This window comes from Lemur catta, chromosome X (genome assembly GCF_020740605.2).
Source record: "Lemur catta isolate mLemCat1 chromosome X, mLemCat1.pri, whole genome shotgun sequence".
NCBI classification, from domain to species: Eukaryota; Metazoa; Chordata; class Mammalia; order Primates; family Lemuridae; genus Lemur; species Lemur catta.
This window is the reverse complement of record NC_059155.1, coordinates 59,411,549-59,428,750: the sequence shown is the minus strand read 5'-3', so window position 1 is coordinate 59,428,750 and position 17,202 is coordinate 59,411,549. Positions and strand designations below refer to the sequence as shown.

Below are 17,202 nucleotides of genomic sequence, written 5' to 3'. Positions count from 1 at the left end.
ATTTCCCCACCCAGGTTCCTCAACTTCTAAGGTCAGCCCCAAATAACCAAAAAGTTCTGCTTTATTCCTCCACGGCACGGTTGGAGTTAAAGCCCTTGGCACGCAGGTCTCGCCCCGACTGCGCCTGCGCGAGTCAAGACGTGCGAACTTGCCTCAGATCCTGACGTTTCAGGCAGCCCCTCCTAATCCGGAACAGGACCCGCATTCCGCCGGTCTTGCCTTGACAGGCGTGACCTTCATCCAATAAGGATGGAGGGCTGGGTCCCATAAAGCCAACGGTGATAGTCCGAGGGGCGGTGGAGGCGGACCCTGTGGGGCAACAAGAAGACAGGCCCAAGATGGAGGCGGCGGTGGCTGTAGCAGCGTGACAGGTGAGGGCGGGCTTGGTAGGGCTCGGTTTCTGGAGCGGCCGCTGGGCACGGGCAGGGAGCCCGAACCGAAAGCTCAGCTCCGGGATGGCTGCGCCTAGGCTCCGGCGCCTCCCGCCCGGAACCGGAGGAGTGGTTTGACCCGGGGCGAGACCATCGTCGACAGCGGGGGTGGGGTGGCTAGGCAGGAATAGGCTGCGGGTGATGGTTTCGCCCGCCGCGAGCGGCAGCGCGCCTGCGCAGGGCCGCGAGCCCTTCGGTGGGCTGGACCCCGCCGTTTGGGGCTTGGGCTGGGGTGTGTGCTGCCCGGATTCCGTCTTAACCCCCTTAAAGTGTTTGATGACCCTTCCTTATCAACTCCGGGAGCGCATGCAGACGCGGGTTTCTCTCTGGTTTCCTTATTATGGATCAATGTCTGACCCGCGAGGGGAATGTCTGAGGATTCCCCTGTTAATCCTTCTCAGCCCTCCCCAACCCTCTTCCATGAGCCCTCATTCAGTTTACACCAGTAATACGTCTGTGACCCTTCACTGGTTGTCAGGGAGAATTTTGGAGTCTCTTCTTTACCTCCATTTTTCTCACCTCAACACCATTAACTTCCTTTTCCTTTCCCCATGACAACGTCTAGTGATCCACTCTTACCACCTCCGTTTGGTTCAAGGTCTGGAGACCCCCATTATCTTCCATTCTCCCCATAATACTCCCTAGTGACCCCTATTACATTTCCCTTAAGCATAGTGTTTGGTGACCCCCATGAGTCCGTCATCACAGTCTTGTAATTTCCATTAGCCACCTAACACAGTGATTGTGGTCCTGCCATCAACATTACACCCCGAGGCTTAGGGATGCCCACAGTGCCCTTTGAGAACATGTTTGGTGCAACCTCCATTTTCTCCAAACTGAGGGCAATATCTGATGATCCTGTTTCCCACCACCCTGTCTGTGACTCCTTGCTCACCACAGTGTTTCGTAACCACGCCCCTTCTCCATTAAAAAGCCAGGACATTCCATTCTTGCCCTTGATGTACCTGACACCTCAGTGCACTGTGTGCTGACTTCCCCATGGGGCCCCAGCAGAGTCTTGTGTGCACCTGTACCCTCCAGGACAGTGTGTGCTGCCTCCCACTGTGTCCCCCTTGCCCTCCCTTCCCAGCCTGGGTGGTGAATCTGAGACCTGGGCACTCAAGAGTGAGACAAACAACAGGAAGGTCTGAGCAGAGGAGGGACTGAGTGGACCTCAGGTGTGAATATCTTTTGGGCTGTTGTGTGGAAATTAGGCTGTGCGGGGCGATGGGAGCCTGGAGATAGAATTTTTTACAATTTTTTAAATTATTAAGGCTACAAAATAATTGTGCATATTCATGGGGTACATGTGATACAAGCATACAATGTATAATGATAAAATCAGGATAACTGGATATCCATCACCTCAAACATTTATCATTTCTTTATGTTAGGAACATTCTAATTCCACTCTTTCAGTTATTTTGAAATATACAATAAATTATTGTTCACTATAGTCGCCCTATTGTGCTACTGAACACTAGATCTTATTCCTTCTATCTAACTATATTTTTGTACCCATTAACCGTCTCCTCATCATCCCCCTTCCCTGCTACCCTTTCCAGCCTCTGGTAACCATCATTCTACTCTATCTCCAGGAGTTCATTTTTTTTTTTTTAGCTCCCACGTGTGTATGAGAACCTGTGATATTTGTCTGTTTGTGACTGGCTTACTTCACTTAACATAATGTCCTCCAGTTCCATCCACGTTGATGCAAATAACAGGATTTCATTCTTTTTTATGGCTGAGTAATATTCGATTGTGTATGTGTACCACATTTCCTTTATCTGTTCATTCATGGATGGCTGGATTTTGAATTTTATTTTGTCCCCTGCCACTTTGCTTCCAGACTATCATTATTGGACCTCTGAATTCTTCCTCTGTCTGTCTTCTCCTAGGAGCCCCATGGCACCTGCCCAGCCCCACCTCAACCCATCTTGACAAAGTCTTAGGCTCTATGGAGCCACCAAGGGGTCCCCCTGCCAATGGGGCTGAGCCATCCCGGGCAGTGGGCACCGTCAAAGTGTACCTGCCCAATAAGCAACGCACAGTGGTGAGTCCTATGGGCAAAACTGTCAGGAATTGTGGATGGACCCAGTTGTAACTGGGAATAGAAGGGTGACAAGGGCTGGGGGAAGGCCTTTGCAGAGGGATGGGAGTGTCAGCTGGGGCCTCTGTTAGGGCCTGAGAACCTTTAAATCTGCACACACACAGGTGACTGTCCGGGATGGCATGAGTGTCTATGACTCTCTAGACAAGGCCCTCAAGGTGCGGGGTCTCAATCAAGATTGCTGCGTGGTCTACCGACTCATCAAGGGGTGAGTGTGGCAGCCCCATGCCTACCTACTGAGTGCCTTACCTCCCATCCCCTCCTCAGGGTCATCGTGAAGTCTTCCATTCGTCTTCCCTTAGTCTCTAGTCCTCTCCTTATCTGGGTATGCTCCAAGACTCCCAGTGGATGCCTGAAACTGCAGATAGTACCTAACTCTATTACTGTCATTGGGAACACATTTCTGTTCATGTCTTTCACCCACCAATGTAATACCTTTTCCTTCTTAACTAAGTACTTATCACACCTTGTGGCCATAACTTTTGCATTTTTTTTTTTTTGAAACGGAGTCTCACTTTCTTGCCCAGGCTAGAGTGAGTGCCATGGCGTCAGCCTAGCTCACAGCAACCTCAAACTCCTGGGCTTAAGCAATCCTCCTGCCTCAGCCTCCCAAGTAGCTGGGACTACAGGCATGCGCCACCATGCCCGGCTGATTTTTTCTATATATATTTTTAGTTGTCCAGATAATTTATTTCTGTTTTTTTAGTAGAGACGGGGTCTCGCTCAGGCTGGTCTCGAACTCCTGAACTCGAGCGATCCACCCGCCTCAGCCTCCCAGAGTGCTAGGATTACAGGTGTGAGCCACCGCGCCCGGCCAACTTTTGCATTTTGAGGTGTGGCAGCAAAATCAACACGAATTTCTTTTCCCTTCTTCCCAATTTTAAGGATAGAAGATTCATCCTTATCATAGATCTCAGCAACCTCAGCATATGATTTTTTTTTTCTTTCCTTAAGTCAAGAACTTTCAGCTTTTTGCTTAAAGGAATCACTTTATATGGCTTCTGTTTGTCATATCTGAATTGCCACCATCACTACTCTTGCACTTTGGGACCATTATTTAGTAAAATAAGGATGACTTGAACATAAGCCCTGCAATACTGAGACAGTCATCTGATAACGGAGACAGCTCCCAAGTGACTAACAGCAGGCAGTGTAGATAGCTTGGATCTGCTGGACAAAGGGCTGATGCACATCCCGGGTGGGACTGCACAAGATTTCATCACGCTACTCAGAATGGTGTGCAATTTAAAACTTACGAATTGTTTATTTCTGGGATTTTCCATTTAATATTTCCAGACCACCGTTGACCATGGGTAACCTGAAACTGTGGAAAGTGAAAGCACAGATAAGGGGGGATTTTTGTACTTCAGTTAATCTATGAGTCCATCCATCTTTTGGTCAGTCACTACATTAGTTTCTTGGCCTATAAGGTCAGCAACTCATTTTCTCTTTGGCCCCCAAGTCCTCACCATGCTCCATCACATCCTTCCAGAGTTCATCTATTTTGTTCTTTCACTATTTGATTAATTCATCACCTCTCTCCTTCCTCAGAGTCCCCATTCTCTGTCTGCTGAGTTGGGCCTTGGTGCCCTTCCATTTATTCCTCTGTTCTGGGGTTCTTAATTTTTTCTTCAATTCACACGTTGCCTTTTATTTGTTGTTTCAGTGCCTCATCAGCCTCTTTTTAGGAGCTCACTTATCACTTCTAAGATTTAGTTGTTTGGCTTGGTTTGCTTTTCACCTTGTGGAAGAGCATGGCCTCTTCACACTGTCCTGCCACTCATTACCCTTGTGGCCTTGGGCAAGTCACTTAATCCCTCTGAGCCTGTTTTCCCATCTGTAAAGTAGGGGGCAAGGAGAGTGACTAATGCCTAGAGTTGCTGTGATGAGAATTAAACATGCCAAATATTACTCTGTGGATGGCAGGCTTGGAGGGACTTTTGGGGGCTCCCTGTCTCTTCCTGGCCTCTGTCCATCCTTCTGCTCATTCCCTTCCATGCCCTCTGCAGGCGAAAGACAGTCACTGCCTGGGACACGGCCATTGCCCCCCTGGATGGCGAGGAACTCATTGTCGAGGTCCTTGAAGACGTCCCACTGACCATGCACAATTTTGTGAGTGCAGGGTGGACAGTGGGGGCACACTGTGTGTGAGGGGAGGGTCTTTGACCAGGCCTCAACCTTCCTTGCTCTGTGGCAGCAGGTACGGAAGACCTTCTTCAGCCTGGCGTTCTGTGACTTCTGCCTTAAGTTTCTGTTCAATGGCTTCCGCTGCCAAACCTGTGGCTACAAGTTCCACCAGCATTGTTCCTCCAAGGTCCCCACAGTCTGTGTCGACATGAGTACCAACCGCCGACAGTGAGCTCAGCCTGGGGTGGGTGGGGGGAGGAGGAAGACAGAGGCCCAGCTATGAGGCCCTCATAGACAGCTGACCCATGTCCCCTTCCTTTATACCCTTAATGTCCTCAAGGTTCTCCCACAGTGTCCAGGATTTGTCCGGAGGGTCCAGACAGCATGAGGCTCCCTCGAACCGCCCCCTGAATGAGCCGCTAACCCCCCTGGGTCCCAGGTAGGGATGACTTACACAAAGGGCTACTGGGATAGAAAAAGATCTGGGGGCCCTTGTAGACCACAAGCCATACTTTATTCATTTATTTATTTGACAAACATTTATTGAGCACCTACCAGTGTGAGTAAGGGCATGGAGCTGTGGGACCTTGGGCAAATCACCTAATCTCTCTAGGCCTCAGTTTTCTCATCTGTGAAGAGGGGATAATAACACTTTCTACCACATAGAGTTCTGGTAGGGATTAAATGAGTTAAGACATGTCGGGTGCTTAGAATAGGATCTGGTATACAGTAAATAATCAATTCATCTTATAAATTATAAATATATATATATACATATGTATATATAAAAGTATCTAACTACTTTGTTAATTCTTCCAGTATAACTATACTCAAGCCTTTCCATTTTGAAATGCATATTATTTTATAATAAATTACTTCCCTTTTATTTCTTATATGTTAAATATTATAACACAATAATATATCTATATTAAAATATTTCTCTAATATACATTGTATATTTTATAATGTGCATATTTATGTTGTGTATTTATGTTATTGTATCATGTATTATATTAATAATATACAGAATATACATATTTATATAATATATAAAAAGGTAAGGTTAGGGTATTATATTATTTTTAATTATGGGTGTATGTGGATTAATTACCTCTGAATTTCATTTCAGGATAGTGAAGGCACGTTAAGAAATATTTTTGTAACACTATAATATGTATAACATATCATATGTATAATGTGTATGTATAACATATAATACGTATATTTTAAAACATTGCCGTTTTAATATAGATCATGCATATTATAATGTATTTGAATAGTACATGTTTTTATAATATATAATTATAAAACACTACATATTGCCCTTTCCCTACTATCTGTGTGACTTGCTGTCCCTCCTTTAGGCCTTTGCTCCGTTGTCACTTCCTCAGAAAAGCCCTTCTTGACACCCTCAGGAATACTTTCTGTCTCCTTATTTTACCTTATTATTTTTTTTATTGCACCGTCACCATCAGGCATATTATATATTTCTTTTTTTTCACTCTCACCCTCTGTTGGAATATCAGCCCCACAAGGGCTTGAACTGTTGTTTTGTCTACAGTTTTATCTCTACCATCTGGAATGGTATGTGGCACACAGCAGGCACTCAATAAATGTTTCTTAAAGTAATGAATAATAGTACTACCAGTGGACATTTGCTCTATGTGAGCTAAATGCCCGCTCATGGCTGGAGGTTGGGTTGGGGGGCTTTCTTGGTTCTCTGATTCATTCAACAGTGATTTCACAGTCTTTCCCCCGTCAGCCCCCGCACCCAGCACCGCGACCCGAAGCACTTCCCCTTCCCTGCCCCAGCCAACGCCCCCCTCCAGCGCATCCGCTCCACATCCACTCCCAACGTCCATATGGTCAGCACCACAGCCCCCATGGACTCCAACCTCATCCAGGTTGGTGCCGTGGGGGGCAATGAAGGGGACCACTGGGCAGAGGGGAGAGCATTCCTGTTGGCCTCCACATCCTCTCTTTGACTCCTGTCCCTCTTCTTCTAGCTTACTGCCCAGAATTTCAGCACTGATGGTGAGACCCCCATGCCTACACCTTGTCCCCCGCCAACCCCTGCCCCCCCACTCGCCTTCACTCACATCCTCTCCACAACCGCAGCTGCTGGTAGTAAAGGTGGCAGCGATGGAGCCCCCCGGGGGAGCCCCAGCCCAGCCAGTGTGTCCTCGGGGAGGAAGTCCCCACATTCCAAGTCACCATCGGAGCAGCGGGAACGGAAGTCCTTAGCTGATGAGAAGAAGAAAGTGGTACGCTCAAGGGGGAGCCTTTAGGGGGCACCACAGGCTGAGTGAGGTGGGATGAGGGATGTGGGCAGGCCCCTCAGATGCCACCCGTCTGGCCCGCAGAAGAACCTGGGGTACCGGGACTCAGGCTATTACTGGGAGGTACCACCCACTGAGGTGCAGCTGCTGAAGAGGATCGGGACGGGCTCGTTTGGCACCGTGTTTCGCGGGCGGTGGCATGGCGATGTGGCCGTGAAGGTGCTCAAGGTGGCCCAACCCACAGCTGAGCAGGCCCAGGCCTTCAAGAACGAGATGCAGGTGCTCAGGTGAGGTCGCACGTGTGCCTGGGTGGGAGGGTGGCAGGCAGGGCCTGGGCGCCTCTCTGAGAACAGGCCATGCTCAGAGCGCTTCTTGAGTGTCATCTGCGTTTGTGGTGTTAGCCATAATCCAAAGTCGTTTGTCTCTCAGGAATGTCGCTTTCCCCTCTAGGAAATGGGTATGTTTAGAGGACCTCTGATGATGCTATTGTTTGTGTTGGGTTAGTATCGAGATTAACTAATGGCTCTGCCTCCAAATTGTGAGTCCTCTCATTTGCGTGCTGTGAACTGGGCTGGGGGTAGGCCGTCATTCACGTTCTCATGTGCACTTGCATGAAGAGCATAATGTTAGTGGACCTTGTCGCCAGGAAGGCTTGTGTCCTTCCTTCCCTTCTGTTTGTGCTGCATCGTTAATGTTATGTTTATTGTGTTGCGGTCCTGTTATTCATTAATTATAATAATGCCTTAATTTAAAGAACAGTATCATTATAATCATCACCATAATGTAATCATTGTTTAATTATTATAACTGCTGTAATTATGTAATTAATAGTATATTAATTCACGCTGAGAAGCCCAGGTGTTCCGTTTTTGGGACTGTAGTTACCATGTGACGTAGTACTCTAGCCCTACATACTACATAGGTACAGTTTCTACCGCTCCTGGGGATGTCAGCTTGGGCTTTTGCCCTCTGTTAACTGGGCACAATTATCAGAGTCGATGTCATCACCGTTACTTGAGCTTTAATATTTATCCTCATAATGGATGTCATGTAAGAAAACTTTGATTCCTAATTTCTGTCTGTGAAATGGCAATGATTTGAGCGCATTATTTTTCCACCCTGTTAGTATTTTAACCATATTCTAACCACTATTGAAAGTCCTCATGTGCTCTGTTATCCTCTCTGATATGAGTACAATTGCAGAGCATCCTTGATGTTATTTGCATTTGTGTTACCATTGTACCTGTGGTTAATACTTGCATAAGGAATGAAGGTTTTCTCATAAACTAGGGGAAAACGATTCCTACATGACAGAGTTTCCATGAGATAGACCCAGGTACCCAGGAGCAATAACAGCAAATTTTCTGAGCGCTTTTTATGTGTTCAGCACTGTTCTAAGCACCTTACAGATACTTACTCCTCTTAACATCCCTATAATGTAGCTAATGTAATTATCACAGTTTTACTTTGAGAAACATGAGGCCCAGAGAGGCTAAATGTCTTAACCAAAGGTTGCACAGTGAGTAACTGGTGAAGCCTGGATTTGAACACAGGATATAACATGAGTCCAGACTCCAAGCTGTCTACTTCTGAGTTTCTTGTGGTGATTAACAAGCTATAATCTTCACATGCCATCAATGTTTTTACCCTGCATTTATCAATATTATATTGATACATGAATGAAGAAGGTTGACATTCTGCTTTCTCATCTGTAAAATGGTCACAGGCCCTGGTAATGTTCGGAGTCAGAGGTGGGGGTGGTGGTAATGATTAGAGGTGCTACTGGTAGGCAGAGAGGGTGGAGGCGGCAATCTTTCTCTCCTGCTTTTGTTGGGAGATTCAGATGAGGAAGCTCCATACATAAGCCATCAGCAGAGAATCATAGCCCAGCAAACATATCACAAATTCATGGAATCTGGCAACGATCTGGTCCTGAGTGCCCCCAAAGACAGGGTGAAATGAATGGCAGAAGGCAGTGAACAGCGCCATTCCTGATGCTCAGTAAGTCAATGACAGTTGCTGGTTTTCCTCCCTACCCCTGACACTGCCCTTTCTGCCTGCAGGAAGACACGACACGTCAACATCTTGCTGTTTATGGGCTTCATGACCCGGCCGGGATTCGCCATCATCACACAGTGGTGTGAAGGCTCCAGCCTCTACCACCACCTGCACGTGGCCGACACACGCTTCGACATGGTCCAGCTCATCGACGTGGCTCGGCAGACTGCCCAGGGCATGGAGTGAGCCTCCCATCCAGGGCAGTGGGAGGGGGAAAAGGGTGGGGGAGGTGAGGTAGCCCCCAGCCAATTTGCCACTGCCTCCTCCCCACAGCTACCTCCATGCCAAGAACATCATCCACCGAGATCTGAAGTCTAACAGTATCTGCCTGTCCCTGGGCTGGGATTGGGGTGGGAGCATCAAACAGGGTGAGGGCTTAGAGAGGTGGCACCTATGGGGGGTTCTGGGGATGAAGAGGGAGGGGTATTTGTCACATGGCTCCTTGCCAGGTAGCAGAGCTATGGCTGGTGGGGGGCTTTAATGGGGGTCTCTTGGTTAGGAGTCAGAGGTGTGGCTGGTTCAGGGGTCTGAGGTGTGGCAGTTGTGGAGTGGCATTATTGGGGTTCCTGATCAGTATCAGAAGCATGGTGAGTTTGGGTGCCATTAGAGGGGCTTCCTGGTCAGCAGTCACAGTGGGGTCAAGTGTGGAGGGCATTAGTTGGAGCTCCCCACCCAAGTCAAGGTTATGGAGAGTTTGCATGACATTGGGGAGCTCCTGGTCAGGGTGAGAGGCGTGACTGGTGTGGGGGTATTAATGGGAACCTCTCAGTCAAGGTGGGAGGCATGGCTATTAGGAGTCCCTGTAGTGGTCCTTGACCTTGGTGGACATCTTCTTACACGAGGGGCTCACAGTGAAGATCGGTGACTTCGGCCTGGCCACGGTGAAGACGCGGTGGAGTGGGGCCCAGCCCTTGGAACAGCCCTCAGGTTCTGTGCTATGGATGGTGAGTTGGGCCGAGCAGGACAGAGGTCACATGAGGACATGGGCTCCTTCCTGGATTAGGACATGTGGGGCTGGGTAGGGACAGGGATGCCTGTGCCAGGTGTGGGTGGCTCCAAGTTGTGCCCAGTGTGGCCAGTGGGATCTGGGACTGTGGGCCAGCCAACTGCTGACCCCTGTGGTCCCCATGCCCGGTCTGGCTTATCATAGGCTGCTGAGGTGATCCGTATGCAGGACCCGAACCCCTACAGCTTCCAGTCGGACGTCTATGCCTATGGGGTTGTGCTCTATGAGCTCATGACCGGCTCACTGCCTTACAGCCACATTGGCAGCCGTGACCAGGTGAGCCACACACCTTACCCACGGTTCCCCAGCCTGAGGGATCCCCTCAGGCCTCCACAAAGTCCAGAATCCCCTGAATGCCCCTAGGCCTGCAAATATCCAGAAGCCCTCTAGACCCCTAGACACCTACAGTCCTCTGCGTACTCAAAATCCCCCAAAGCCCAGAATCTCATTTTTCCCAGAAACAGAATCCCTTTGTGCTTCCAGAATATTCACAGATACCCACAATCACGCAGGCCTTGGGTATCCAGCAGGCTTCAGGGCCCTGGTACCTATAATACTCTAGGCCCCAGACTCTCAACAGTTCTCCCAGTTCAAGGCCCAGAACTTCCCAGATCCTCAGAAACTCTGGATTCTCTAGATACCAAGTCTTTGGGCCCTGAACATTCACAGTCCTACAGGCCACATGGACCCATGGACCTCTAGGTCCCAGACCCCCACAGAAATGTAAGCTCCCCCTAGATCCAGAACTCCATGTTTCCCTGAGACTCAGTACTTTCCAGGTCCCTAAGCCCCCTAGAAACCTGTGGACCCATAATCCTCTGGGCCCCAGACACCTACAATCCTTAATAACCCCAAACTTAAATCCATCTGTTCTGTAAGCAGAGAATCCTCCCAAGTCCTCAGAGACCCAGAATCCTCTGAGTCCCAATACCCAGAGCACCCCAATTCCTCAAAAATGAGCCTTCTACGTCCCTCAAGACTGAATTCCCTGGGCCTCCCAGCCCCAGACGCCAGATCACCCCCTTCCTCCCCTGACAGATTATCTTTATGGTGGGCCGTGGCTATCTGTCCCCGGACCTCAGCAAAATCTCCAGCAACTGCCCCAAGGCCATGCGGCGCCTGCTGTCTGACTGCCTCAAGTTTCAGCGGGACGAGCGACCCCTCTTCCCCCAGGTGGGCTGGGTAGAAGGGGCGGATACCTTGGGTGGGGGACTCTGAGATGGAGGAAGACTGAGATGGTGGCAGCTGTGAATGTGAACAGTGTTCAGAGCTCAGAGGTGTACTATGTGTGTGTGTGTGTGCGCGTGTATTTGTGTTTCCCCATTAGGCTGGGGTCTCGGGGTGTTGGGTTGCCCATGTGGCTCAAGACACCCCTCCTTACACCCATCTGCCCCCAGATCCTGGCCACAATTGAGCTGCTGCAACGGTCACTCCCCAAGATTGAGCGGAGTGCCTCTGAACCCTCCTTGCACCGCACCCAGGCCGATGAGTTGCCTGCCTGCCTACTCAGCGCAGCCCGCCTTGTGCCTTAGGCCCCACCCCCAGCCACCAGGGAGCCAGTCTCAGCCCGCCACGCCAAGGAGCCTTGCCCACCAACCAATGTTCCGTCTCTGCCCTGATACTGCCTCAGGATCCCCCATCCCCCACCCTGGGAGATGAGGGGGTCCCCATGTGCTTTTTCAGTTCCTCTGGAATTGGGAGACCCCCAAAGACCGAGACTCCTGCCTCCTCCATAATTTGGTTTCCTCTTGGCTTTGGAGATACTTCTAAATTTTGGGAGCTCCTCCATCTCCAATGGCTGGGATTTGTGGCAGGGATTCCACTCAGAACCTCTCTGGAATTTGTGCCTGATGTGCCTTCCACTGGATTTTGGGGTTCCCAGCACCCCATGTGGATTTGGGGGTCCCCATTGTGTTTCCCCCCGCCATTCAAAGACTCCCCCCTTTCTTCACCAAGAAGCACAGAATTCTGCTGGGCCTTTGCTTGTTTATTTTGTTTCCCGACTCTTCTCTTGGGGTTCAGAGCCGCTGAGGGGTGGGGGTGAGTCCAGGCAAGGAGTGGAGGTGGGGGGGGAGGTGTGGACCACACAAACAGCGTCACTGCACGCATCACCACAGGCGGCACGATGAACGAGGACCACATATGCCAAGCACGGCACAAGAGGAGGCCACGTCAGTCACAGACACAGACATCACGGCAAAAGGTGGGGAAGTTGGGAGACCACTGGCCTTCCATGTGCAAAGGATTCTGGGAGGATGTTTGGAGTTTGCATATTTAAAGACAGCTGTCAGAGGCAGGAAACTAGGGAGGGGGTCCCTGGGGGAACCGAGGGGTCCTGGAAGTGGGAAGAGCTCCCAAGGTTTTGAGTGGGTTTGAGGGGAGTGGGTGAAGGGAAATCCTTGTGGGACTGGGTGGTGGGTGGAATTTGAGATGTGGATCTCCAGAGAGTGGGAGATCTGTGGAAGGGGCTCAAAGGTAGGAATTTCTTGAGGATTTGGAAAATTTTCATGGGGACCAAGGTGTGCTGGAGAGATTCAGGAACAGGGTTCTCCAGGAACTTCAGGGTTCCAGGAGGGGATTTATTGGTATTAGGGGCCACAAATGGGTTGCCTGGTATTTGGGCACTTCCAGGAAGGAAAGCGCCCTCAGAGGGGACCAGGAGCAGAGGTCTTCAGGAATTTAGAGGTTCTAAAACTGAGAAGTAGATCTCGAGGTGACCAGGAGTGGGGTTCTAAAAGGACTTGAGGATTCCAAATGTGAGAATTGGATTTAGGACCAGGAGTGAGGTTTCTCAAGGGTCTTGGGGGTCTTGAGGATTGAGAAGTGGGATCTCAGAGAACCAGTAGAGGGGTTCTCAAGGGATCTGGAGATTCCAAAAGTGAGAAGTGGACTCAGGGCCCAGAGAGGGGTTGCCCAGGGATTTGGGGGTTCTCAGGGTGGGGTGTCAGTCGGAGAAGAGGCTGGCGAAAGACTTCCTCAGGCTGCGGATGGTCTCAGCTTTCACCTCGTCCTGGCTAAGGCTGGGCCTGGGCGGGGCTGGCTCTGGAAGGTTGAAGGCATTGGTCAGAGACTGGGATTTGCTAGAGAGAGACAAGGTGGAGGCATGGGAGGAAGGGGGGAAGAGGAAGGGGAGGAAGGGGAGAGAAACACAATGTTACCCCAGGCCCAGCCCCAGCCCTGCCCCTCTGATCCTGGGGCTGTGCCTGTGACCTTCCCACCCGCCACCGTGGGTCCAGACCCTGACAGGTTCTCAGGGCTGGGAGGACTCAGAGTGGGTGGAGCCCTGGGCCAGGGAGGTGGGATCTGGGACAGGCTGGGGGAATTTAGATCCAAGGTGGAGTGTGGGATTAATGGGAAGAGTCCTAGGCAGAATCTTCATGCGTTCTAGTTTGATACAAAGGGGAAGAGGAGCAGGGAGGTTTCCAGTCTAAGGGTGAGGAGTCTAGGAGGGCGGCGGAGGGGCATGGACCAAGGACAGGCTGGTGGGGGCAAGTCAACCTAAGTGGGAGCAGCTGGGTGGGGCAGGGAGGACTTCAGAGCTGGGAGGTGGGAGTTGGAATGGACCAGAAGAGGCGAGGAAGAGAATGGTGGATGATTTGTGGGGGGAGACTGGAATGGGCCAGAAAGATCTGGGATGGACCGGAAAAGAGCCCCCAGACTGTTAGGGAAAGTATGAGGACGGACTGGGAGGAGTGAAATGACAGGAGTTCAGGAATGGGCTGGGAGGTACTGAAGGTGGGTCAGCGAGGTGCCTGGGGTGGGCCGACAGGAGGAGACTTTCCTAGGGCCTGTGGGGAGGAACCCAAACCCAAAGCGGAGTCTCTCTGGGATTCTGGCACCGAACGCCCGGGCTGGACGGGCGGAGTGAAAGCTTGGGGGAGCGGCTTGGCTCAGGCTGCAGAGTTCTTGGGAGCCGGATGGGACCTGGATTTGAGGAGCACCGGAGCTAGGGCCGCCCTACTGGGCAGGGGCCTGCTCTGTGAGCAGCAACTCGAGGGCTGCCGTAGGGATCCTCTTACTTGAGCTGGGGGTGCGGGGGTCCCCCGGCAGCAGCGGTGGCGGGTGGCGGCACGTCCTGGCTGGGTTTCTGGGCCAGCTGTGGCTTGGCAGGACGTCCGGCGGGGCCCGGGCCGCTGGGCCGAGGCTGCTGCGTGGTGGGTGGCCCAGTGCGGGGCATGGGACCCGCCTGGCTGGCCTGGCGTGTGGGGCCAGCGGGGCCGGGGGGTTTCTGGGGCGGGCCCTGGCGCTGCTGCCCACCCGGTGGGGCCCCAGAGGCCTTTGGCGGAGCCGGACCGGAGACAGATGTCTGGCGGGTAGCCTGCGGGGGGCCCGCCTGGCGCTGGGGAGACACGGAGGCGGGCGGGCGGGCTGCTGGAGGCGCCGCGGGACCTCCCGCCACTGGCCGGGATTGGCGGCCTTGACCCTGGGCCTGGGACACGGGCTGCTGGGGCGTTGATGTGGGACTTGGTAGGCGCTGGGGCAGGGGGCTGCCAGCTGGGGGTCCAAGGCCTGAAAGGTGCTGCTGGCCCTGCGGGGGCGGGCGCTGCTGCAGTGGGGGTCCCTGGCGCTGGGGGCCTGGGCCCGGCTGTGGAGGGCCGCCTGGTGGACAGAGACAGAGAGAGCACACATGAGAGTGAGCAAGTGAGAGGTGGCGGGCCAAGGGGCCCGGAGAAAGCCGGCCCCTCACTTACCCTGTGGCGGGGGTCGTTGCTGAGCTGGGGGCCCCGAGGGCTGCTGGGAGGTCTGGCGGCCCAAGGGCAGGGCCCCTGGGGACGGAGTCTGCGGCAGAGGAATGGAGCAGGAGAGGTTAAAAATAGTTACCAGCCAGTGGAGCATCAGCCAGTCATAATGACACAGGTTCCCTGTGTGCTGGGTGTGCCCTATTTGTGGCAGAGCAGAGGGGATGTCGGGTTGTGGGGTGGGGGACTTGCTCCCAGGGGAGGGATAGGAAGGCATTCAGGGAAGTCTGGGCAGCAGCTGTTTATCAAGTTTCTAAACAACTGGCAATCGCAGCCCCATGTGCATAAGTCACAGCTGCGTGTGCATAAGGGCGATGCTGTTAGCCTACTGGTTATCTGCTCCATGGCACAGCATGACCAAGGGGCCTGACCTGGCTGTGGGCACCCCTGCCAGGGGAAGCATCCCGCTGTCGCTGCCGGGGCAGGACCTGAGCCATCTTGTTGACCACAAGCTCTACGATGAGCTGCTTGTCTTCGTCCTGGTGGTCACCGATGAGTGGCATAGAGGAGCCCACCACCTGGGGGAGGGAGAGGGATCAGTGAGGAGAGGCAGGACGTGTGAGTGGGTGGACAGTAACAATGTGGAAATAAGCTCCAGTTTATGAGAGGCACTAATTGTGCACCGTGAGGAAGGTTTGTCTTTTCCAGGATACCTTACAGCTTAGAAGGTGCTTCAAAGCAGAGGTCTGCAAATTTGGGCCCACAGGTCAAATCCAGCCCGCCACCTGTTTTTTTTTTTTTTTTTTTTTTTTTGAGACAGAGTCTCACTTATGTTACCTGGGTTAGAGTGCCATGGCGTCAGCCTAGCTCACAGCAACCTCAAACTCCTGGGCTAATGGATCCTCCTGCCTCAGCCTCCCGAGTAGCTGGGACTACAGGCATGCGCCACCATGTCCGGCTAATTTTTTCTATTTTTAGTAGAGATGGGGGGGGTCTCGCCCTTGCTCAGGCTGGTCTTGAACTCCTGACCTCAAACAATTCTCCCACCTCGGCTTCCCAGAGTGCTAGGATTACAGGCATGAGCCACCGCGCCTGGCCAACCACCGGCTGGTTTTGTATGGACCATGAGCTGAGGATGGGGTTTTTATTTCGTAACAGTCAAAAAAAATCAAAGGTTTCATGACATGTGAAAACGATCTGAAATTGAAATTTTGGTGTCCATAAAATAAGTTTTATCGGAACACAGCTACACTTAATTTTTTTACATATTGTCTATTGCTGCTTTTGCAGAGTTGAGTAGTGCAACAGAGGCTGTGCGGCTCACAAAACCTAATATATGTATTGTTTTGTCCTTTACAGAAAATATTTGCTGATCCCCACTTTATACTTTGCTAGGTGCTTTGTCCTTTACAAAGTACTTTGCTGTTGGCCCAGTTTACAGAACACTTTAAAGGTTACTAAGCGCTTTGCCATTCGCCAAGATGTCTCCATTCACAGAGCGCTTTATAGTCTAACAAGCGTTTTGATATTCACCAAGGAGGTCCAAGATCACAGAGCAGTTTAGAGTTTACCAAGTGTTTTACCATTTGCCATAGATGTCCCCTTGTAACGTTCACAAGGTACTTTACAGCTTACTAAGCACATGGCCGTTTGCTGAGGACCTTTCAAGTCACAGAGAGCTTCACAGTTTGCCATGTTGCTGCCTCACACCCATTCCTCCCTCTGTGTCCCACTGATCCCCAGGTGCTCCCACCTCAATGATGTGATCCCTTCCATCCTTGCCATGTAGCGCTTCCACTGCGCAGATATCCAGTCCTCCAAAAATCTCCGAGCATGTATCCACCCACAGCTTGTACCTGCCAAGAAGAGGGGCAGGGAAGCCTGTCAGTGCCTTGCCCGGGCAGCCAGGCTCCCACCTCCCTTCCCTCCCCCACCTGGGTGCGGGCCACCCACCTGTCAGACATGGCAATCTGCTCAAGCATCGCAGAGCCAGTGTTGGTCTTCCAGTTCCCTGACACTGACGTCCTCCTGGGGAACAAGGGGGCAGAGGCTCAGGGGGGCCTTGGCTGCACGGGGCAGGACAGGGGACCCCTCCCTGGGCCTTGGTCTCTCCACTCACATGTAGGCCTTGTAGTTCTGCCCAATCTTCTGGACACGCACATCATATTTGGCATCAATGAAGGGCTCGGCAGTGGCATAGGTCTTGGTCAGTGCCACAACACTTGCAATGTCCTGGAAGTCATGCTGGTTGTCCACCTTGACCTGTGGGGGTGGGGGTGGGGATCAGGGCCTGGTTGGATGGGGCAGCAGTGGGGGCCAGTACACATGACACACAGGTGAAGTGAGTACACAAAATTTAGGTGGACATGCCAAGGCACTCAAGCATGCAAGATTATGGGTCTCCTGTTTTGTACATGTACACAAGGACACAAAGTTGAGTGTGTACAGCTCTGAGCATACTAAAAACCACTGAATTGTCCATTTAAATGGGCGAGTTGTATGGTGTGTGAAT

At 51.7% G+C, this 17,202-nt stretch overlaps 2 protein-coding genes across 5 annotated transcripts in view; one reads left to right on the top strand and one right to left on the bottom strand.

Annotated features, from left to right (window-relative positions):
• The first annotated feature begins 275 nt into the window (after window positions 1-275).
• Window positions 276-11,987, top strand: ARAF (A-Raf proto-oncogene, serine/threonine kinase). 3 transcript variants are annotated; one of them, XM_045538492.1, is made up of 16 exons: window positions 276-371; window positions 2,330-2,484; window positions 2,646-2,749; window positions 4,551-4,653; window positions 4,742-4,896; window positions 5,009-5,107; window positions 6,416-6,572; window positions 6,675-6,702; window positions 6,787-6,932; window positions 7,032-7,234; window positions 9,011-9,187; window positions 9,279-9,325; window positions 9,831-9,949; window positions 10,156-10,287; window positions 11,050-11,184; window positions 11,409-11,987. In XM_045538492.1, exons 2-16 carry the CDS (start codon window positions 2,389-2,391, stop codon window positions 11,541-11,543), a joined length of 1,836 nt encoding a protein of 611 aa, XP_045394448.1. In that variant the 5' UTR covers window positions 276-371; window positions 2,330-2,388; the 3' UTR covers window positions 11,544-11,987. The 3 variants fall into 3 exon arrangements, with proteins under 3 accessions (XP_045394448.1, XP_045394446.1, XP_045394447.1); XM_045538490.1 differs by having other exon boundaries at window positions 300-371; window positions 5,021-5,107; XM_045538491.1 differs by having other exon boundaries at window positions 300-371; window positions 6,431-6,572.
• SYN1 (synapsin I) overlaps window positions 11,981-17,202 on the bottom strand; it is a 40,761-nt gene continuing 35,539 nt past the window's right edge. Inside the window, exons 7-13 of one of the 2 annotated variants that reach the window (XM_045538488.1) lie at window positions 16,810-16,952; window positions 16,644-16,718; window positions 16,444-16,546; window positions 15,122-15,268; window positions 14,703-14,790; window positions 14,031-14,610; window positions 11,981-13,091 (exon numbers count right to left, since the gene is read on the bottom strand). In XM_045538488.1, coding sequence (XP_045394444.1) covers window positions 12,956-13,091; window positions 14,031-14,610; window positions 14,703-14,790; window positions 15,122-15,268; window positions 16,444-16,546; window positions 16,644-16,718; window positions 16,810-16,952 — 1,272 coding nt within the window. In that variant the 3' untranslated portion in view covers window positions 11,981-12,955. The remainder of the gene's footprint in view (window positions 13,092-14,030; window positions 14,611-14,702; window positions 14,791-15,121; window positions 15,269-16,443; window positions 16,547-16,643; window positions 16,719-16,809; window positions 16,953-17,202) is intronic. The other variant, XM_045538489.1, reaches the window with a different exon arrangement.

Coding starts and splice junctions, on each gene's coding strand:
- ARAF (XM_045538492.1), top strand. CDS start 2,389: ATGGAGCCACCAAGGGGTCCCCCTGCCAATGGGGCTGAGCCATCCCGG. Junction 2,750..4,550: donor GTCTACCGACTCATCAAGGG/GTGAGTGTGGCA, acceptor TGCCCTCTGCAG/GCGAAAGACAGTCACTGCCT. Junction 9,950..10,155: donor CAGGTTCTGTGCTATGGATG/GTGAGTTGGGCC, acceptor GGCTTATCATAG/GCTGCTGAGGTGATCCGTAT.